Here is a 24,426-nt window from a genome sequence, read left to right as displayed (position 1 = left end):
AATGGCAGCTCAACAGTATTTTTATATAAAAATTAGCAAATTGATTTCCAAATTGATGTTGAATTAAAAGTATATTTAATCATATTGTTCACTAAGCTATAATTTTTAGTAAGACCAAAAGTCAAAATAACATTTAAATTTTTATTTACATATTTTAATATTTCCATGTTTATATTTTACAATATACAAATGTATTAACATAAAGTAAATGAGCATTAATGCTCATTATCAATAAGCTTATATACTAAACAAGCATATATTTTGAAGTATATGCATATTTTTCCCCATAGGAATATTTGGAAACTGAAAGTGTGGCAATTGATTCTGAAGAGTTGTACATGCTGAAAAGTGTATCAAGGCACCTTTTTATGAGAGTATCATAAATTTAAAAAATTATTATTATTCTATTACAGGTTTCAAAAACCTCAGCCTTCAAGCACCTAACACACAATTCATCTTTTTAAAAAAGAGAATGGGGCTTTCTTTTGCTTCTGATTTAAATAGAGGAGCAGGGATTAGATTTACCTTCCTGACTGAAGCAACAAGAAAAGCAAGCAAAATACATTAAAAATGGCTCGGGGCTGGGGATGTGGCTCAAGTGGTAGCACATTCTCCTGGCATGCGCGGGGCGCTGGGTTCGATCCTCAGCACCACATAAAATAAAATAAAGATGTTGTGTCCACCAAAAACTGAAAAATAAATATTAAAAAAATCCTTTCTCTCTCTCTCTCTCTCTCTCTCTCTCTCTCTCTCTCTCTCTCTCTCCTCTCTCTTAAAAAAATGGCTCAGGCTTTGAACAGGAGGCAGCAGAGGATGGTGAATGCCTAGATATGGTAATGAAGGGCTGAGTCCTGCAACATCCTGACTTACTCCTAGAAGGCACTGTCCAGGCCAGAGGCAGGCACAGGCTGAATCTCATTGAGCTGAATGACATTCAGACGGGCATTCGTGGAAGTTGAGATGACCAGAAATTGGGAACCACATTGAAAGAAGGGTATCCTTGAGTTTTAGCTCAATTCTGATCTGTGCAAGCATGAGAAAAAATTACCCTCAATAGGGAAACTAAATAATAAAAATCAGAAAAAAAAATCATCACTAGAACTCACACAGAGCTAGGATTAGTGTTATGGTTTAGATATGAGGTGTTCCCCTAAAAGTTCATGTGTGAGACAATCAAGGAAGTTTAGAGATAAAATGATTGAGTTATGAAAGTCTTAACCTAATCAGTGCATTGATCTACTGATAGGGATTAACTGGATGGTGATTATAGGTATGTAGGATGTGGTTGGAGGACGTGGGTCATTGGAGGGGGCATTGCCTTTGGGGATAATGTTTTGTCTGTGGTATGTGGAGATCACTCTCTCTTTGCTTCCTGGTGCCATGTCCTGTGCCTCTTTTCTCCACCACACTCTTGCACCATGATGTTCTGCCATACTTTGGGCCCAGAGCCATAAAACCAGCTGTCCATGGACTGAGACTTTTGAAACTGTGAGTTCCAAATAAACTTTTCCTCTTCTGAAGTTGTTCTTGTCAGGTCTTTTGGTCACAGCAGCAAAAAGGCTGAGTAAAACAATTAATCGTTTCATACATCTGAGTGAAAGACTTTAATTGAGGCTCTAGAGGAAGACCTTCAAGATTTTGTCTAACAAAATATAAAGGATAGCCAATTGATTCCAAGTAACATAACTTGGATGTGAGAACAAAATGCAACTACATGTGAGTAACACAAAAAAGCAAGCAACAAATGATGTAAATGCATAACGTTCAAATCTATTCCAGCTTACCAGGAATGAAAATTAAAACATGAGATCAATTTCATGGAATGCAAATTTAATTTAAATGTAGAACATTAGATGTTTTTATTAGAAGAAATATTTCACATTGATATCCAACTTTCCACCAAGAGAACTAGAAAAATAAAAGCAGGGTAAACCATGATAAAGGCAGAAGAAAGGAAAAATGACAAGAGAAGAAATTACAAAACAGGAAATAGAAAGACAATAGAGGAAATCAATGAAACCAAGATCTTAGTTCTTTGAAATGTTAATATAATTGATAAACTTCTTTCTAGACTGAACAACAACAACAACAAATAAGACACTGATTAAAAAAACCAAAGAGACAACAAGAAGACCAGCCCATTTCCAGGGCTAGTGACCCAGGAGAGGTTTGCTGCTGTGGGGCAAGAGAGGGCTTTATGGGGTGATGGAACATTCTATAATATGGTATTATGGACAGTCACATAGAAGGATCCATTTCAAAACTCATCAAATAAAATTCTTAAGATTGGTGGTCTTTGGTTTATGAAAATAACACTTCCCGAAGGTTTTCAGGGATTTGGATAAGATTTTGTTTTTGTTAGGATGCATGCTGCAGTTAAAAAATAAAAAAAAAAATGGGAAAAGGTGATATATTTATTTTCTATTGCTGTATTACAAATTACCACAAAATTCAGTGGCTTAAACCATTCATTTATCTCCTGCTTCAGGAGATAAATAAATTCTGAGTTCTCTTGTCAGGGTCTCACAAGGCCAAAACTAGAGTGTCAGTCATCCTAAAGCTGAGAGGTATGGTAGGGGCCCTGCTTCCAAGGTCATTCAGGTTGTTGGTAGGATTACTTTCCCCATGGTTGTATGTCTGAGGTTCTCATTGCCCTGAGGTATGGTCAGCAATGGCACAAGCAATACTTTTGTGCTTCGAATCTATCTGCTTTCCTTCCCACCTTCCTCTTCAGCTTTCAAGGATTTGTGTGGTAAAACTGAACCCACTGAGATAATCTCTTTATTTGAAGGTCAGTGGATCAGTAACCTCAATGTCATTGGCAATGCCTGTATTCCCACAGAAGGTAACATATTCACAGTCGGTAGGATTAGGGTCTGAATCTTCCTGGGGACTGTAACGTTGCCCCCACAGGCTGGGAAGTAAATGGGCGGAAGCAGATCCACCCACAAGCCCACTGCTACAGATAATGATCATAGCTAACTAATGGGCATTGCGTCCAATTTGCTGTCTCCCAGAAGCTGTACTCCATGCTTTGAAGTCTCCTTACAGTTCATCTCATCAGCCATCTCATAAAGTAGGCTCTATTTCTTTAGTTATTGTGTGGCAGATGATCACAGAAGAGGTTTGAAGGTTGCTAGGATCACTCCACTAATGAATGGTAAGGCAGATGTTGCAATTCATACCTGCTTGATTGCAGAGCCATCAAAGTATTTTGGTCACTGTGCTATTGTTGTTGTTGTTGTTGTTTTGTTTTGGTACTGAGGATTGAACTCAGGAGCACTCAACCACTACCCAGCCACATCCCCAGCCCTATTTTGTATTTTATTTAGAGACAGGCTCTCACTGAGTTGCTTAGCACCTCACCATTGCTAAGGCTGGCTTTGTACTCTCGATCCTCCTGTGTCAGCCTTCTAAGCCGCTGGGATTAAAGGTGTGTGCCACCACACATTTTCTCCTAGTTGTCATCCTTCTGAAGGCAAGAGTAATGGTCTGCATTTGGCCATTACTATGCTATTCTTGTTAGTTGGTCATTAACATATTTTAATAAAAAGTGACTGTGACCTTCCATAACACTTTGCACAGCTTGTACTTATCGTTTTTCCAATTATTTAATCAGCAAATGTCTTTTCAGTGAGCAATCATGGCCCAAGACGGATCTTCTCTGCCTTTGCAGTATTGTATATCCATGCCCCAGCCAGGATTGGTTCATGGTGTGGGCTCAGTAGGAGGTTATTGACTAAATGAGTAAATACCATGTAGTATACAGCCCTCTCCTATGGTCCTCTTCAAATGCAGATCATTACTCTTGCCTTTAAAGGAATGACAGGTAGGATAAAATGCAAGCCAAAGACACCCATGAAGTCCCAGGTCTGCTAATTATTGAATTAATTATTGCATCCAAACAATGCACCTTATGGTAAGAATAGCTAGGACCTGACATCTCTTGAGTTGCCTTACTTCCCCCAGAGATCCCATTCTTTTTTTCATAATACCCCATCACATCCTGTCTCACCATCATATTTGAATGGATAAATAAGGCAAGTCTCTCCAAAGTTTAAATATTTAAGAACTGTTACTTGAACTAGCATCTCCTAAAAGACTAAATCTCTTCGTGGAACCACACTGGGCAAGTCATTATCATCACAGACTCACATATACATGACTTGATCCATTTTCCAACAAGGAGGGTCAGTGCCCAACAGACAGGGACCAGGCACAATTCATTCATAACTAACATGACACACTTTGCTATAACAGTGGACACCTAAAACTATTGTTTGAATGAATTCAACAAGTGTGGCACATGGAAGCTGACTGTGAGCCTTGTATCATTTTTTTAAAAAGTCTTCCCTGAAACAGATTGAAGATATATAACCACAATAAAAAATACAATGTTGACCAAATCCTCCCTTCAATTCTGAATGTGAAATCACCTTTCTTTATTGGCCAGTATTTTAGTACTACAAAGAAAATGTCCCTTTGAATGTCCCTTAATGAGACCTTGTGTTGCAGATTATATGGGGGCAGGAAGATGATTTTCCTTAAACATAGTTGCATTTCTCAAGTTTTAGAATGCATGTAATTATGTGTCTTGGTTAGCAGCATCCATTTTAATGAAAGGTCAAAAATACATCACCAGGGTTTCCTCTGTTAGTCATTCACAGACAGATGACAGTTTATCTAGGCAGTGAAAGCGGAGCAACATCTGCTCTGTGTAGACATTTAGTATTGCCCACCAATGCCAGCAACAAGTTGAGAAGAAACACATTCTAAATTCCATCCTAGAGCACACCAGAAGTTTAGGATGGGAATCTCAAGGAATTTGAATGATTGGAAGATCATGTCACCACTTTAAATTTGCAGATAAATGTTGGCCCTGCTTAGGTAATTTGAAATATTGGGAAAATATGAAAAGATGCAACTATCCATCAGGGTGATACACAATTGTAGTTCTTTTGTTGGTCAAAATAGTGAACGACTGACATTTTCATAAGTTTAAACCTAGTGAAGGGAAAGTAAGAGTATATGCATATCAACCGTAGTTTAGTTTCCAAGAACATCAAACAAGAAAGAACCTTAAAGAAAAGGAAGTCCAGCTTTCTCCGTTTAGAACTTGTATTTATACAGTTAGAAGAAAATATGTGAAAGCCCTCAAATGTTGATGAGATAAATGAGACAGAAACAAATTTCATACTCTTGTCAAGCAGTTCCCACAGGATAAGAGTCACAGCCCCTTCTAGATTGCATTCCATTCTTAGTGGCTCCCAGTCCTCAGTGAACCTCATGGTCTAGGGTGGCTGCTAGAGTTCCAGCCATTAAGTAAACAGGGGCAGTTCAGAGAAGAGGTTTACAAGCCTGACAAAGGTCGGACTTGGAGAACCACAAAAACCTGAACTTCATCTTGCAGTTGCTAGGAAGCCTCTTTAATATAAGATATGATTGGATCTCTATGGCAGCACCACAGATGGTTTTGAGGAGCACATGAAGGAAGACAGTAGGTCAATGCAAGAGCACAGAAGATGGTAAAGAGAGAGGTGCAGCAGTAAAGGCAGAAAGCATAGCTTTCACTTTCCGGGAAGTGTAGATGTGAAGAAAGCACAGAGCCCATATGGAAATGGAAAGGTGAAGCAAGGCCATAAGGATTTTAACTTCTTTCTGAGCATAAGTGAATTGGTATGAGGAAACAGGGAGCATCTGCCAGAGAATATTTCCAGAAGAAGCAGTACTTCAAAGAGAAGTCGATTTAGAGAAATTGTGCAAAGATGGAACATGGAAGGGTAGATGCTCACAATTGAAGAGGGGTTCTGCTAAATACAGTTAGGTCTAGGCTAGAAATAAAGTCTTATAAAGGGCTAGGTTATTGGGAGATGGGCATTTCTGGGTGCTGCCTTTACTGAGTAATCAAGAACCATGGAGGGGGCTGGGGATGTGGCTCAAGCGGTAGCGCCCTCACCTGGCATGCGTGCGACCCGGGTTCGATCCTCAGCACCACATACAAATAAAGATGTTGTGTCCGCCGAAAACTAAAAAATAAATATTAAAATTCTCTCTCTCCCTACCTCTCTCTACCTCTCTCTCTTAAAAAAAAAAACAAAAAACAAAAAACAACAACAAAAAAAAAAAAACATGGAGTTGTACGGGCTTGATTGGAAAGGGCAGATATCCACTGTCCCTGGGGTAGCTATACAAAGAGTTCAATTGCCACAACCTTCACCAAGAGTGCTCATGACCCAGCGCTCTCTTCATTCCAGCCTAACAAATTCCACAGGATTTTTTGGTGGGCTCTTTCAGGCCTATAGAAATCAGTTTCTTTACTTAATATGCTCCCAATATAGTTATTATGACAATTGCTTATCACTTAATTCACAACTTTGTAAATTACACAAATTACACGAAATATATAAGAATTCTATCTTTAGTAAATCTTGAGTATTTAACTTACCCACTGGTCACTTGATTATAACAAAAATAAAAAGTCTAGATTTGTGTTAACACCAGGGCAAATTGAGTGTATATTTGTGGGGAAAGATCAGTTTAAAGGAAAGCTCTTCTTAGCCTCCATGCTCTATTTTAGGGCCCTACTGTGGGCACTGTACCTCCTCCTGTAAGGTGCCCCCCCCACTGCATTTAGGGGACTATCCACCAGGTACCACAGGGAATTTGAGAGTTCATCCCTTGTTGAGAGCCACAGCCAAAGGGGCCCCAGCAAACTTCCAGCTGATTGGCTCACAGTGGCCCCAGCAAACATCCAGCTGATTGGCTCACCGTGGCCCCAGCAAATTTCCAGCTGCCAGCTGATTGGCTCCTCTGCGGTGATGCTCATTGGGCTGTTTCCCCGCCCTTTCAGACCATGGAGCTGCTCACTGGGGGACTCTTTTGGCTCCGCCCATGTGACCCAGCCAATGGTCCTCAAGAGCAGGAGGAGTGGGGGCATTGAGAGGCTCCCCAGAAGCCAGTGGTGGCAGTTGGGCTCTGAGGGAGGTCCTGTGGTACAGTGTGTGTTCTAAAAATAAAGTTTGCTTCTGCTTGATAAGTGGCTCCTGAATTGTGCCCAGCCAGACTGCAGCAATCCCTGAATTTGGGCATCTCTCCCACCAGTTTCCATTAATACAGCCCATACAACATGGTCTGGGGTGTTGTCAAATTTCAGAGATACAGACAATGGATAGATACAGTAGGTAAAACAGACTAGAACAGGAAGAAAGAGAGTACACTATGTAATGTACAGTCTAGTAAAGGGGAGAGATTAAAGAGAGCAAGTGAAGTTATTCCACACAGTGGCAAGGACTAGAAAGGAAAAGGTCCTAGAACAGAGAATGACTGGGGAGGAGAGAGTCAGGCGGAAATGGGTCTTTGAAAAAGAATTGCCATTGGAGGAGAGTAGGAATAAAAAAAAAATAGGATAGAAGTCATGAGTGTGACAGTGTTCAATGGGTTTCAAGCGCTAAAAGTATTTTGTCATTACAGCATTACAGCAAAGGAGGAAGAGGCCAGAGGTAGCAGTGTCCATTCAACCAAATAGTTGGCTAAACTTAAGTTTAAATTTTTCATCACTGTACTCTACAAAATAAAGTTTGTAAAATTGAATTTAAATGATGCAGATAACCAACCTTTCTATTTTCCTTCTATTAAAGCAATTTCATAATAATTTTGTAATACACAGAATTTGGAGATCAATTCTATGATGTAATTTCCTAAACAGCTTTCAAATGCCTTCATTATAAAAGGTCCATGTTAAAGGAAAACACTTTCATCAAGTCAAGGTCCAAGCTATTTATCATGGCAACATTCCAATGAATGGTGAGTCAAAGAGAAGATTGTTTTGCACACAAAATTAAAGGAAACATTATAGCATTAATAGTCACTTTAATGTATTTTTGTATTTACAAAAGCATCCATCTGGAGGTTGCTTGAATTTTGGAAAGTTCTGTGATCATTTAATGCACAGTAAAATTTGTGTCCAATACAAATTAAACACAATCTTTATTGATTGATTTGATGTGAGGTAACTATTTCAACTTAATTGCCTTACTCTGAGAAAACCCTTGGGGAAAAGCAATCTGTCTCTACTCAGCAAAAGCAGCTAAAAACTACAAAAAGAAATTTCCATTCTGCCTTGAGATGTGTTATGCTGACTCTACAGGCCTCCAGATTGTTTCTTACATCTAAAAATATTAAGTTCAATAACTTCACAAGAATAGAATGAAAGTTCTGATGTTAACCCATATTCTGACAAAATATAACCAAAATAAATATTGTACTTTCCCGATAAAGATTTGTAAGACTTTATGGTGAGGTCAATTCTGCAGCCCACAGTCTTAAAGCCATGAGTTTCACACAACAATTTGTTCAGATTCTTTTAAACTAAAAGACCAGAATAGAAGAAAGAAGAACTGGCAGATATGCCGGAGAGAAGAAGAAACCTCACAAATGTTGCTCAGCAAACTAAGAAATTGTTGTCTGCTGTAACAAAATGCCTATTGTAATCTAAACAGGCTGTGATATTGCCCCTACATTATTTTTTCTACTTTAAAGGAAAATGGATGATAGATCTTGTGAAGTAATACCTGATTAGATCACCTACTTACAGGTGCTCCCCAGAAGGTGCCAATATAGTCTGCCTTCCAAGAAGCCTGGCATGGTCATCAATGTGCTCACTACCAGTGGAGGCCTGTTCCCTAAAACACATGCACAGGGAGACTTTCAGCACACCTTTATACCCACTGCTTCTCTTATTAACTACTGACAACCACTGTGATTTCCTGTCTTTTGAAATGAGCACCTCAACAATCTATAAATTCAACATTTGCTACAACTCTTCAATCTAAAAAAAAGCCCAACCCCAGCTCTGGTTTCAGATAGCATCTCAATCTTTCATTCCACAAACAAATGAAACAACAAAAGAAAACCAGAGACCTCAACACTGAATCTATTTCATTTTGGATTATTAAGGCATGGTAGGCAGGGGTCTTTTTACTTTTAGTCTAAAGATGATAGCATGTATACTTTAAAATAGTTTGAATTTCCAAGGCATTTTCCCTTCTGAAATTAAACTAGTAGACAGTCTGGAGAATGTTGTACATTTATCCTACTGGCTGACCTGGCTGAGCTACCCGCAATCTATTGTTGTTTTAATTCGAACAGGGTTGTATCATCTGCAGTTAAGAAAAGCAGAAAGTTCCCCCAACTCTACAAGTTTAAGAACTTTTTTTTTTTTTTTTTTTTGAAGACACTGAACCTGTCTGTACCCGACACCTAAGTGGCAGTTAGCCTGTTTCCATTTGGGACAATGCCTCTTGAACTGGTTTAAAATTTGACACTGACAACCTCCACGTCCAAAGAATGGGATGGGGGGCAGAAGGAGAGGACAAAAGGACTCCAGTTTCTTCTTACTCTCAGAAATGTAACCTTAACATGAAGATACTTCGTACCAGACTTCCTCCTTGTGTCAGACCACAAAAACTGACAATCTCCTAGGTAGTTCACCAGAACAAGCTCCTCACCCTCCAGCATTCCACAGCGAAAAGCTAACACTTGATATTTCGTGAAGTTCTCCCAATTTCCCCAGATCTTCCTGAAGACCAGAAGCATTCCCTTGAGATGTGAGGCTCATACCCGCCCCAGACATTCCTCACACCGCGTGCACATCATACTCCTAGACTCTGAGGATTTAGGACGCAGAGAGGGACTGTAAACCCAAAAGACAGTGACAACTGGAAAGGAAAACTCCAACCTTAGCAATCTGAATACTGTCTGCAACCTGCGCCTGTGCGGGAGCTGAGTGACGGGCCGAGGAGCCAATCAGCGGCCGCCCCATCCGTTGCCAAGCCCACGTTGTATTGGGGGCGTGCCCGCACCCTGTGCGCCTCCGCCCGGGAGCCAATCAGCGGCCGGCTCAGCCGTTGCCAAGGCCTCACTGTGTGTTGGTACGGCGTAGGCGCCACTCGCGCCGCAGCCCGGTAGCCAATCCGCGGCTGGCCCAGCAGTTGCCCTGGACGCTCTGACTGTTAGGCCAGCGCTTGCACGGGAAGGGCAGAGACCCAGCCTGGCTGTCCTCGTCCCGGGATTCTCCAGGGTCCCCGCTGCCACGCGCCCAGAGACACTAGCCACAGCCAGATTCCATGAGCTCCCAACATGAACCGAAAGAAATTGCAGAAGTTGACGGACCACTTAACTAAAAATTGCAAGCACTGTAAGTAAGAATCAAGTGCTGAACAAGCCGAGGTTCCTGGGCCAAGTCTGCTCCTACCCAGTGCAATTTCCCTGCTGTGCCTACTTCCTGCCTCCAGGACCTGTGTGACCATGGGCCCACCCCAAACCCCTAAGAGAAGTCTGAAAGAGAATCCCAGCCTGGGATGCTAGCTCCTTGGGCAGGCACCCATGCCCAGGACCTTGAGAATTACTCTCCATGCATTTAGTTCTACCTACACTTGAGGACACCACACTTTTCTCGTTCCTCAGACCCTCTTTGCCCTTGGTCCTGGCCTTCGGTGCTGAGATTGAACTCAGGGCCTCTCACGTACTACCTAAGGTGTCTATCACTACTGACCTACATCTCCAACCCCACCCCACTCCCGCACCCTTTTCTAAAATTTTGAGATTGGGTCTTGCCATATTGCCCAGGCTGACCTCGAATTTGAGGTCTTCCTTTTTCTTGTCTCTACCTCCCTAGTAGCTGGCATTGTTTGGCATATGACAGCATGCCGGCTCTCAGACCCTCTTCTTAATTTACTTTTACATTATAGAAATGAAGTAATATGTGTTCGTGAGACATGTAGTTTTAGCCTCAGACATGTTGTAAAAGAAGTACTAAAACCCACCGGACTCAAGAAAAGAGCATAATCAACGTACATCGTGCACCTTAGCCTGCTTTTCAGCTCTTCCTAGACCAAAATAAAGGACAGGTCCAAATTCTGGAAGCTTAACAAGAGATCCATAGGGAAAAATAGTCATAATCAACTGATCATCTTTAGGAAAGATGAGTTGAAGTGGTACAGAAACCTGTCTCAGAGCAAGATTTGTTTGGAAATAAAATTGCTCAGCAAAGCTAAACATGTGGTAAACAATCTGCTCCCAACTTTACACTTCCACTTTCCAATTGCTAATATGGTGGGAAGGTAGAGAAGACTTTCTAGGTGACAAACTGAATGCTTATTAAAGACAGCTATTCTAATCTCCCCTTTGGAAAGGCAGTCCCAGAACTTCCTAGAACACTTTAGTATTGTATTCCAACTGTACTTTGGCTAGAAAGCAATAGATTTGGTTTAGAAGAGGATGACATTGTCTGGTTCCCAGGCTTCCAAGTTGTATGCTGATTGCAAAACTACTGGCCACTTGAGGAAATAGGAGAAGCCATGGTCCTCAGAGAATACCCATTATGCAAACAAGGAGGAATAAACATGTTTAAGTGTGATTAAAGGATCTAGTGCCTTCTCATCATCATTAGTATCTGATGTAAAGAGTGGTAAGAATGCTCTCTTCGTGGGTTGGTGTTATAAATAAAAGTTATATTGAAGGTATTATTACAGACCTTTAATTTGATGAGGATTTCATTCTGTTATTTTTCTTAAAACACTTTCATTTCTGGGAAAAGACTAGATATTCTTAAAACATCTAGTAAACATTTTTTATAATACTCATAAACAATGCAATAACTACTATACACAGTACTGATTTTGATTTAGTCTCTATTCAGTAAGTTTCCAATGCATTGAAAACATTCTGTGAACAATTGAAAAGTGAACGTGTATTTTAAAAGATAAATGAAAGCACGTCAGAAAAAATCAACTCTTGGTTTTTGTTCTTACAAAAAAAAATTTAAGTGAGCCTTAATAACTTTGATGATTAAAAGTAAACATCACTACGTTATGTAGAAATAGTCATAGGTCATGGACATCATAATAATTTTAAATTTCTTTAAACGGAAGGCTTTTACCTAAAGTCACATTTCTTTTATAGTTTCCAGATGATAATGCAATAGATGAAATGGATACGTATTGTTGAATCAGAGAAGAAGAAAAGAACTTAAGTGAGCATCTAGTTAATTCTCCATTCACCGTCTTATGATTCTATACATATGATCTATAGGTCACATGTAGAGTTTTCCAGAAAGATGAAAGCCATTCCATATCAATGTCCCATAATTTCATGCAGTAGGGTATTCTAGAATGTAAGAACTATTTCAGTAAGAAAAGTACTAATGGCCAACCTTTGATCCTTGAATCAATTTTTTAACTGAAAGTCAATATATATATTCAGCTTATGTTCTTTAATTTTTATTTCAGTTGAATGGAAAAAAAAATGTCTAATTAATATCCCCTCTGCTGGCATTTAATACACACGAACACAGAGCATTCTTCATGTAGGATTTTCTTCCCCAATCCCTAAAAGGTCTCTTTAAAAGTGCTTTCCATACACATGTGTGTGTCTTGAATATAACAAAAATTTGCCATTTTAACTGTTTTAAGTGTATCATTCTGTGGCATTAAGTATAGAATTCCCCCCTTATCTATGGGGAATGTGTTGCAAGACCCCAAAACAGTGTATAGTACCGAACTATATAGTACTACTTCATATATATATATATATATATATATATATATGTATGTGTGTGTGTGTGTGTGTGTGTGTGTGTATATATATATATATATATATATATATATATATATATATATCTGTAATAAATTTGAATTTATAAATCAGGAACAGTAAGAGATTCACAGTGATATCACAGTAATAGAACAACAATGACAATATACTGCAATAAATGTTATCTAAAACTTATAAATACTTTATTTCTGAAACTTTTAAAAATATTTTCAGACTGTGGTTGAGCATGGGTTACTGAATCCTTGAAAAGAAAACTTCAGACTTAGCAGGGAGACTACTGTATGTTCATACTGTTATGTAACTACCCATCCATCTCCAGAAATTTTTCATATTTCCCTACTCAAACACTGTACCTTGCAGAATAACTCCCCACTCACTCCCTCCCCCAACCTCTGGCAGCAACCATTCATTCTACTTTCTGTCACCATGAATTTGACTTCATATAACAGGAATCATGCAGTGTTTATCTTTTTATGTCTTGAATTTTCATTTATCTTAATGTTCATAAAATTGATCATTTTGTAGTATGTGACAGAATTTTCCTTCCTTTTTAAAGCCACGTAATATTCCATCGTAAGAATACATCACATTTGGTTAGCCATTCATTCACCAATGAACGCTTGGGTTGCTTCTATTTTTTGGTGATCATGAATAATACTCCTATGAATATTGGGGTACCAGTATCTGGATGAGGTCGTACTTTCAATTATTTTGTGTGTATATTCAGAAATAGAATTGCTAGATCATATGCCAATCACGTTTAACTTTTTTTATTCATTTGTTGCTGTTTGAATCAACCTTCCTTCCTTCCTTCCTTCCTTCCTTCCTTCCTTCCTTCCTTCCTTTCTTTCTTGCATTGCTGAGGATCAAACCCAGTGCCTCCCACATGCTAAGCAGGTGCTCTACCACTGAGCCACTACCGCAGCCCTCATGCTTAATTTTTTGAGGAACCATTATACTGTTGTTGGGTTGTTGTTGTTGTTTTTTTTTTTCTTTTTGGTTCATTTTAAAATCATAACCATTACATTTTCTGCTATTTAACTTGTTTAATCTTTTTAAAGTTTTAAATTTTTCCCTTAAAATGTGGTTCTCAAAAGCAGCAATCACTGGAGGCTATCCTGATCTATAGGATGAGGTGTGATTTTTTCCATTTTCATGTGATATCTTCTCACAGCTGTATACAGATTTTGTCTTTGTGTTTTGAAAATATTCAACCATAATTTTACCTGGTTTTGAAACAAAAATTATTTTTTGTATTTGTATACTTTATATTTAGATTCATTTTTATGTTCTTAATGCCAATAACCCTTCCACCTACATACTTCAAATGGCAGTTGGAACACATAATTAACTCAGTGTTTGTAAACACTGTCCTTTATGTAATCATGGGTACCAGCAAATATCTGTGTTTGTTTATATGCTTTAGATACAAATGTCCTCCCTCCAAAGTACTAATTGTTCAATGTTAATTTTTACATTGTCCTTAAGGGGAGCCATATTAGGTGCTAGAACATGCTCAAAACTTCTTTTTTTGTAAAATAGGTGTTTCTTATTTCAGAAATATGGCTTACGAATTCACAAAGATTAAAGTGAAATTAAAAATGAAAACCATTAATTCTCAAAGTATGGTATCTATTTTCTGGGAAAGCCAAGTTGTAAATCTCATAAATGCTTACCAAAATGCTGGGAAAAATTAACATTCTTAAACATTACCATTCTTATTTTAAATTATACATCTACAAACCTTATAAAATTTAGAATCTGATACCACATTCATCATTCAAATTACTAAGCTAATATTACCTTCGCCCCCCAAACATGATTGAATTTGCATCTATTTAATGTATGACTCTTGTTTGAAGGAAATGCTAGTTTTCTTAAATGAGTAATGTATCTTTGGCCATCTTCATCCATTAACTTAAGGTATGAATCTCAAACCAGGACACACACAGGTATATATATGTATATACATATATATATATGTGTGTGTGTGTGTGTGTGTGTGTGTGTATGTGTGTATATATATACACACACATACACACACAACATATACAGTATACTATACATACAGTATATATATACATGTACGTATGTATATACAGTATATATATGTAAATATATATACTGATGTATTTATGTATATATATGACATAGTCTTAATGCATATAAATATGCTTCAATTGCAATATTTATCTTATAATGTAAAGATTGAAATACACTTTTGTTTTACCTTTATTATTCTACAGTTAATAAATCTGAAGTGACATGTCTCATAAAACTTTTCTATAACTTGGTTGGAGATGTAGCAGAGAGACCAGTTGCAGTTGTTGGACTAGATCGTAACGCATTTCGGAACATCCTGCATGTAACATTTGGAATGACAGATGACATGATTATGGACAGAGGTAAGAGATATGCAAAATTTAAATCAGTCAATTCTAGGCACCAGAAAAAAAATTAAAAAGTTTGGAGTTCGGTCATAATCTTGGTAGGAGGCTTAATGTCCTACATTCTCTATTTGTTTGAATATAAACATTTAATTTTCCAAAGATAATTAGAGAAAGATGTAATGTTTTCTTTATATGTAAGAACATGACAAAGGTTGGGTAATTAGATTTCCCTTATATTGAAAAGCTTGGAATATTTCTATTTTTTCTTAGTAAACATAATGAATATAATGGCTTCCAAACTACATTTAAATTTTCTTATATCTAAATAAAAATGTAATACAGTCTTATCATGTAATAATGTTCCTTGTCTTGAGTAATAAAAATATGAAATGTATATTATGTATAAATGTATATATGTATATTTTATATTAATGTGTTTAGATTATCTAATATAATTAACATTTTAATATATCACAATATTGTATTATTAATTAATAATGTATGTATTTAGATGTTCAGAATATTCTTTCTTCCCACAAAATAGGAAGAGAAAATTCAAATGCATAATTAAAATGCATATCAATGTTCTGGTATCTCAGTTTCCTCCTTTGTCAAATGAGAATATTGGACTATAAAATCCTGACGTTTTCTCTAAATTATAAAAGCAAGCGATACTGATGTAAATACATTATTGAGAATTCAAATGCAGCACAGCTGTTACATAGTATCTCTTTCTCTTTTTAGTATTCCGAACTTTTGATAAAGACAATGACGGCTGTATAAATGTATCGGAGTGGGTTAATGGATTAACCGTGTTTCTTCGAGGATCCTTAGATGAAAAAATGAAATGTAAGAGTTCAGGTTGTCCTAATGTTCGTACATTATGATTAACATAGCCAAAGCGTTTAAATTACTGTCCCCCAACCAGCCAGTGGGTGAGTGAGTTTGTTGGTTGGTTGGTTTGGATTCTCACTAGCTTCTTTTATGGAATGAATTTGAGTCAACAGGGGATAAAAGAAAATGACTAAAAAGGAAAATCAAGTAATTCTGAAGAGTGATTATGATGCCAGGGAAGTTTGCGTAGGCGTTGCTGTACACACTAATTATATACGCATGTATTTATGTACTAAGGACTTAACATCATTTGAATTCTAAGCAGAAAAGCAGAGACTATTGATTTAAGTGTTTGATTCTTTTTTTCTTTTCATTTCTTTTGAGTGCAAGAGTAGGATTTATTGAAGGATAGAGACAGGGATAGAACTCTCTCAGTGCTAGAGAGGAAACCATAGCATATTTTCCAAAAGTTCCAATGTTTAATACTTGACTCTGATGAACTCTAAGTCATATTTTAAATCAGTGTTCCAAGAGTTTCAGGATTTAAAAATGTCCGATGTATGGTTCCTTGATGTGTTTTTTCATAACTGAGAGTAAAGAAACTTCCTGAGGATTGTTGAATGCATTCAACATTTACCATGAAAACCAGGTGACGCCAAGGTCTTCAGGGTTGATGAAGTATCAGCAAGATAGACCTCAGCCCTCAAGACTTGGTCAGAGAAAATGTTACCTTAGTGATAATATCAAATTCATAATTTGACATTTTCTTTAAAGATTGCTTTGAAGTATTTGATTTGAATGGGGATGGCTTCATTTCAAAGGAGGAAATGTTCCACATGTTAAAGAACAGTCTTCTGAAACAGCCATCAGAGGAAGACCCAGATGAAGGAATTAAAGATTTGGTTGAAATAACACTTAAGAAAATGGTAATGATTTTAAGTAATTTAGAGTTTTATATTGAAACGCACAGGTCACATATGGGATGGAAATAAGAATTTGAATAATGAGAATTTTCAGTTTCCTTTTTAGTTAACTAAACACTTGAATGGTGCTATCACAATATCCAAAATTCTTTTGAGCTGGGGGAATAGCTAAGTTTTAGAGTGCTTGCTTAGTATGTGCAAGGCCCTTGGGTTCCTTCCCCAGCAAACCCCCCCCCCCAAAATTCTTTTCAATTCTATGACTCAATCCCTTCTTTCTCTAGAACCTTTCTTCCATTAACGTTTGACTATGAAAATAACAAGCAGTTGTGGTAAGCATGTTACATGTTAACTGATGTATTCCTGCTGTCCCCTCAGGATTATGACCATGATGGGAAGCTATCTTTTGCAGACTATGAAAAAGCTGTGAGAGAAGAGACTCTTCTGTTGGAAGCCTTTGGACCATGTCTACCTGATCCAAAGGTAACAATATTGCTTTGGCTGAACTGTAACTAAAGTGTAATATAAGATATGCAGTCCAGAACTTCTTGCTTATAGTGGACCAGAGGAATCATGTTCACCCAGGGAGAATAGCTTCTCAATACTGAAAGGCCACTAAAGAAGAAACTGCCAGTTCATCTCATAGTACTTATTGTAGCCAAGTGCTTTGCTTTTCGTTCATAACTTACTCACTCATGTTAGAAAACAATTAATGAGACTTAATGTGTGCCAGATGAAAGGCTCAGTGATTGCCTTGAGAGAAAAAGACAATATGAAAATAGTTTTATAACAGCGTGATAAGTGTTATTATAATAATATTTAATGACTTATAGGGTGCTTCATCTGTGTCAGGCAGTGTCACAAGTACCATATCACCTCAATGAATCCATCTAAAACTCTCTGAAGTAGATAGTACCGTTATCCTCTTTTTACAAATGAGAAAACTAAGGCTCAGATAATTTTGGTCAACTCTTCAAAATCCATTCACTAATTGGCAGAGTGGCCTGGGTATCCTAGTGTCAGAGGAGTCTATAGAGATGTATAGAACATGATGATTGGCAAGAAGAGGGGTGTCTAAATCAACTGTATGTATCAGGCATTTGTGAGATCCATCCATCTCATAAATGCAGAGATTGGATGAAGGAAGAGATTGAGCTCTGGTCTGGGGAAAGGACTTCCAGGTAGAGGCAACAGTGAGTGCAAAAGCTGTATGGAACCATGGGAACATGGGCAGTGACATAGGAGGGCTTATCAGAACTGGGTTTTGAAGGAGAAAATAGCCAGGTCAAAATGGGGGAAAGTAATCTAAGCAAAAGGAATTTTATACACACACACACACACACAAAAGAAAGAGGCGGGGGTGAAAAAGAAAACAGTAAGTAAAAGATGAAAATACATCTGTCTTGGATGAGAACTTGGTGCATATGAGGCTGGAGATCAGGTGGCAGATACAAAGAAGGACCATATCTTGTATTGCTTGGGTTTTGTCTTAAAGATGATGGAAATTCATTGGGGGTTTTCAAAAAGATAGAGTTATGTGATTTATGAATGTTCCCATCCTTTGAAGCTTTAGTTTGTATCTCCAGCTGCCTACTTGACATACCCTCAACAAATTTCAGGTTTTCCCCAAAACCTCACCTCTCCCTCCGTCTTCCCTATTGTTAAGTGGCATTCCCATGCACCCAGATTTTCATTAAGAAGCCTGAGAACCAGTTTACTATCTGTCTTCTCCAAAATTTATGATTACCACCTCTTCCCACATGAACATGTATCAGGCACAATAATCTGTCTCTCAGCCCAGATCATTAGCTCTCTTGGTTCCATTATTTTCCCCCTACTTCCTTTGCTCCAGAATACTCAGTATGTTCAATAATGCCAATGCTACCATGCTCTATCCTTGCTCAGGACCCGCTTGTGGGTTTGGAAGTAGAAACAATGGCCTCTTTCTCTCTCTCCCCTAATCACATCTTCAACTGTCTCCCATTCTCACATAGCACTGAGCCACACCAGCCACTTTCTTTTCTTCCCTGTGTGCTTTTGCACTTGCTATTGCCTCTACCTGGAAGTCCTTTCCCCAGACCAGAGCTCAATCTCTTCCTTCATCCAATCTCTGCCAAATGTGTCTTTTATACAGCACATAGTAGATGCCCAGTAAATGATGGAAGGACATATGGATGGATGGATGGATGAGTTGGCAGATGGATCTCATAAATACCTGATGAAGAGTTCTGGATCTGTCTCCCTCCTCCTCTTTATCATTTACCTTTGCTCCCTCATTTATCTTTACCTTGACACAACCTCTTCCCTCTCTAGTAAAACCTTCCCATTAGGACTTTAAACATTTTAAACTGTCCCGTCTGAAAAACAAAACTAAAGGAAGAATAATAAATAAATAGAGATAGATAAATAAATAAATAAATAATAGAGGAGAAATAAATAAAGGAAGAAAGAGAAGAAAAAAAGGAAAGATGGAGGGACATTGGGAAGGAAGGAAGGGAAAGAGGGAAGGATGGAAGGAAAGAAAGGGCCGAGAAATTCATTTTATAGCTGTTTCTACTTCTTGTCTAATGGCTCCATCTCACAGTCAAGGTTCTTGAAAAGACTGTCCATATTTGGGACCTATATTACCCTCTACTTCCTCTCATCCACCCCTGTATCTGCTGTGGCCAGGGTCACCCCACCCTTCTGTTAATAAATACCATGAACACTCTTGGGTCTTCACCTTACTGAAGCACATCCCTTCATTGTCCAGAGCTCTTGGTCTGCCTTCCTCTGCTCCAGGAAGTCTTGCCCTGGAGAAAGTCTGACTTTCCCTCCCACTTCCCTCCATGGTCTAACTGTGCCCAGATTCCTCCTCTAGGACTCCCAGAATTCAATATGCGCTGATTCCTGTTGCAGTCCTCCTGGCCCTCATCTGTCCACCCAGTTTCTGGCCAGTCTTTGATACTAGGTTGGAAGCCCTTGGAGAGCCATGTCATAGGGTCTTGTTCATCTCTGTGGACCAAGAACCAAGCATTGTGCTTGTAATACAGTCAGTACTAATGAAATCTATGGAAGAAGACAACCACATAAACACTTGAAAGTCTTGATGCCCATTCTCCCAGCTACCCTTTCTCTCTATAAACATTAGAGAGACATGCAGAGTATTTTGTTTTGCTCTACCTGTTTTTTGGAAGTTCGTGTGTGTAAGTCGAGTCTGTAAGTCTGTAAGTTGAGTATGTTTGTTTTGCAGAGTCAGATGGAGTTTGAAAGCCAAGTATTCAAAGATCCAACCGATTTCAGTGATATGTGAATTCTAAATGCGCAATGTTTGAAGTGAGTACTAAAGAAGGTACACCTGTAGTTTATTTTTTCTACTTAGCTCAGAAAGATGATGTTGAATTGTGCATCTGGGGGTGGTGATGGGGCTCACTTCCATATATCACTTAACTCTGGTATAAGGTGCAAGTAAAACAGAGTAGACGACAAGTTTCTTGTTAGAGGGGATCTTTCTAACAAATATTAATATTTCCAATATTAGTTTAGTTGGGTTGGGTATGATTAGTTAACATTCCTAGATATATTTTCTCATTAGACTATCTTTCCAAGAACATAACTGTTGTAAAATATCTGGATTCATTAAATCAATGGACAGATTATGTAATTATCAATTATGAATACAAATATCCTTCATGTCAGAAAGAGGTTAGGTATACTTTGAAAACTCATTGAAACTACTGAATTTCCTTTGGAGAAGGTCGGCATCAAAAATAATACTTGCATTTAGCACCTAAACACACTTCTGACAGAATCTAGGGCAGATTTAAAGAAATGAAAGTTACCCTGAGGCTTTTTAATATGATTTATGAGGTTGTGTGAGGCTTTGCTTAATCATTTTACCAGCTTGTAAGTGTCAAGGGCAGGGATTTTATCCTCACACATCTTTATATCTGCCATAGCAGTTAGTCTTCTGCTTATCATGGGCCCTCTATAGATGCTGTGCATCGGATTGAAAGCTGAATATCACTACAACATAAGTACAGACTTATGATGACCAAAGAAAGAGGAACAGGTTCTGTTTCTTAGCCTTAGTGGATAGTGAATGGGCAGTTTTCAGTTAATTTTGGAGTCATTCACCTTCAATGCATTAGGGTGTCAAAGTCCTCCTCTTCTCTGTTCCCAGTGTCTCTCCACCCTAACCCTCCTTAGGGTCCCCTGGAACTGCCTGACTGCATTGCAGTGTCATAGTCCCCCACTGCCTGGATTCCTCTTCTGAATGTCCTCATCAGGGATAGTATATATTTTGTGCTAAGTGTGTCCACAGCTGTAAACTCCAGAAGACATATCTTCCTTCTCCCTTCAGCTATGCTGCAGCAGATGCTTGTGGGCATTATAAGCAGGAGAAAGACAGGGCCTAGTTAGCTTTGTGTGAGCTCCTTTCTAACACATGTAAGCAGCTGAGAGAAATAGACATGATATCCGCCCCCTACATGGGCTGTCATTTAGATTTTGTTACTACACATGCATTATTAAATGTAAACAAATAAGTATATTCTGTGAAAAACTGAACTGTTAATAATGAATAGAATGAGCAATTCTGTGAAATAAAAAAAATATTTCACTGTGTAGTTTCTAAAAAATTTAGCTGCTTGTATAGATGGGATTTGACACAAGTCTTCTATTTGCAGTTGGTATAAATAATACATCACACAGTGTTTTAAATTTTCCACCTTTGCTGAGATACAATTATCAAATAAAAATTTTGTATATTTAATTATTGTGTGCAATTTCATGTCTTGATATATGTACCTTGTGAAATAATTACCAATATAAAGGTCATTAACATATCCACTGCTTTACATAGTTGTCATTTTTTTCTTTGGGAGTACAATGTACCCTCTTAGCTCATGTTGCATAACTGAAACTTTGCACCCCAAGACTGACATCTCCCCATTTCCATAACCACCATTCTATTATTTACTGCTATGAGTTTATTTCCACATATAAACGAGATTATGCAGTATTTGGTTTTTTTTTTCTCTGTGGAGCTAATTTCACATATCACAATATCTTTCCAGTTATCCATGTTGTTGAAAATGACATGATTCCCCTCTTTTTAAATGTTGGCTAGCATTCCATTGTTTGTGTACAAATATATACATCTATACACATAATGCATATGTATATATCATAATTTCTTTATCCATTTGTCCATTGATGTCAATTTAGATTGTTTTTATATCATAGCTACTGATGCTGAAATGAACGTGGGACTAAAGATGTCTCTTTGTGATACACACTTATTCCCTTTGGATATATACCTAGAAATGGGATTGTTAGGTCACACGGTAGTTTCAATTTTAATTTTTTTGAGGAACTTCTAATTTCTCTAATTTACATTCCCACCAGTGGTTTCTAAGAGTTCCTCCTTCTTCATAACCTGGCCACCACGTGCTATTTGTTTATTTAGTTATTTGGTTATTTAATTTTGTATTTTTGATAATAAGCCATTTCAACTGAACAGAGGTTTCTCATTTGGGTTTTGATTTATATTTCCCTGATGATTAGTGATATGGAGCACTTTTTAAATATATCTCTTGGCCTTTGAAAAATGTGTATACCTTTGAAAAATGTGTAGTCAAATCCTTTGCTCATCTCTTTAGATTTCTTGCATTTTTGCTACAGAGCTCTTGGAGCAAGTACCAGCTGACAGGAGTAGCAGCTCTGGCTCCAGGTAAGGACAATGGCTTGGACTCTGAGCAGCTCCATCAGACTCATTCATGAAGGCTGCGGGTGTCTGTGATAATGGCAATGTTTGGGAGCCTCGGTGGGTGTTTTATTCAGCTTCTTCACGGCTGGGACTTAAAGACCCAATCAGAACAATTGTAGTGGAGGAAAGTTTATTTGTGGACTCACGGTTTTCAAGATTTTAGTTCATAGAAGGCCAGCTTCATTTCTCAGGGCTTGAGGCAAGGTAGAACATCATAGTGGGAGAGTGTGGCAGAGGGAAGTAGCTCATATCATGATCAGGGAGCAGAGAGAGTTTACTCACCAGATACAAATATATACTCAGAGTCACACCCCAATTCCCACCTCCTCCAGCCACACCCTAGCACTTCAGTTACCACTCAGTTAATCCCTATCAGAGGATTAAATCACTGATTGGGTTTAGACTCTTATAACCCAATCATTTCTCCTCTGAAACTTCGTGCTCTGTCTCATACGTGAGCTTTTGGGGGACACCTCACATTCAAACCATAACATTTGCCCCTGGCCGCAAAAAAGCTCACAACCCTCTCACAATGCAAAATACATTTTTTTCCCCATTTCCAAGAGTCCCCACAATCAATAGTTCCAAGATTGCTCAAAGTTTGAGTCAAAATTCTTTTCTGAGAATTTTGAGAATTCTCAAGGCAATCTCTCATTGTGAGCTCCTGCAAAATTAAAAGCAATTTACAAGTATCCAATATACAATGTTACAGAGTACACATTTCCATTCACAAATTTAGGGGCATAGAAGGGATAGGACCAAAATCCAGCTGGCAAACAAGTCCTGTAGATCCATGTCTGGCATCCAGGGCACATGACATCATGATGTTCTCTCAAAGGGCTTGTGTAGCTCGACCCATGGGGCCTTATTTATTGCAGCCCAAGTGGCCTCTCTGTTGGCTTGTCTCTGCTCAATTCCTTCAGCTTCCTAGGATGATGTCCCACATTACTGATATTTCTTAATCTCGGGTCTCCATTGGAGCTTCGGTTTCCTCCTCACATTCTGACTTACTAGGGGATACCTGCACTGCTGCAATTTGCCTGGCCTCCCAGGCCTTCCTTTGAAATCCTACTGGAAGCCTCCATGAACCCCTAACTCCAGCATCCTGCATTTCTGTAAAATTAGCACCATGTGGTTGACTCCAGGGTCTGCTGCCATCTGAGCAGTAGCCAAGCCTCCAGGGGCCCTGGCTACAGCAGTCTCTGAGTGTCTGGGTGGCTGAGCACGTTGAAAACACTTCCTAGGCCCACTTGTGCAAGCACTGGTCTCTTCTCCAGAGAATTTTCACCTTTACCCCCTGGAGCCTGAGATGAATATGGTCTTGCCAGCTCCTGAGATGACCTCAAGCCATCTTTCTCATTGTCTCTAGGAAAAGTCTAGCATTTCTGTATTGGCAGTAAAGTCTTTAACAACTTCTCTAGTTTTACTAGCCCTAATTTTACTCTGGCCTTTCAAATCCACATTTTCCAAGTCTTCCTGCTTTTCTTTCTTTCCCTGCTCATCCCAATAAATTTGGCTAAAAGCTACCAGCAATATTCATGCCGCCGCCTGAATGCTATGCTGCCTAGAAATTTCTTCTGTCAGATTAAGAAGTCCATTACTTCTAAGATCAGTCTCACAGAAAGTCTCTGGACAGAGCAGAATGAAGACAGCTTCTCAGCCAGAACATAACACAAATGACCTTTACTCCAAATTCCAATAGAGTAGTCCTCTGAACCCTCTTGAGACCTGTCTTCATTGTCCCCAGTCCTATTGCCATTCTGGTCTTCTGAAGTCCCACCAGAATTGGCCATTAAGCTCTGCTTACAACAACCTAAAGCATTTATAGCTTGCACTGTTAAACATCTCAAAATTCCTTCCACCAATTCCAAAAAGCTCAAAAAGCTTCTGAACCACATGGTCAGGTTAGGCACAGCAAGGA

At 38.5% G+C, this 24,426-nt stretch overlaps 1 protein-coding gene across 1 annotated transcript; it reads left to right on the top strand.

The window, feature by feature from the left end:
* Positions 1-10,137: 10,137 nt before the first annotated feature.
* On the top strand, positions 10,138-21,190 carry Clxn (calaxin). Its single transcript, XM_076836247.1, has 7 exons — positions 10,138-10,195; positions 14,859-15,017; positions 15,747-15,851; positions 16,611-16,762; positions 17,135-17,239; positions 19,989-20,071; positions 20,919-21,190. Exons 1-6 carry the CDS (start codon positions 10,138-10,140, stop codon positions 20,046-20,048), a joined length of 639 nt encoding a protein of 212 aa, XP_076692362.1. The 3' UTR covers positions 20,049-20,071; positions 20,919-21,190.
* The last annotated feature ends 3,236 nt before the right edge of the window (positions 21,191-24,426 follow it).

This window comes from Callospermophilus lateralis, chromosome 16 (assembly GCF_048772815.1).
Source record: "Callospermophilus lateralis isolate mCalLat2 chromosome 16, mCalLat2.hap1, whole genome shotgun sequence".
NCBI lineage: Eukaryota > Metazoa > Chordata > Mammalia > Rodentia > Sciuridae > Callospermophilus > Callospermophilus lateralis.
The sequence above is the reverse complement of the archived record's forward strand: the minus strand, read 5'-3'. Positions and strand labels throughout refer to the sequence as shown.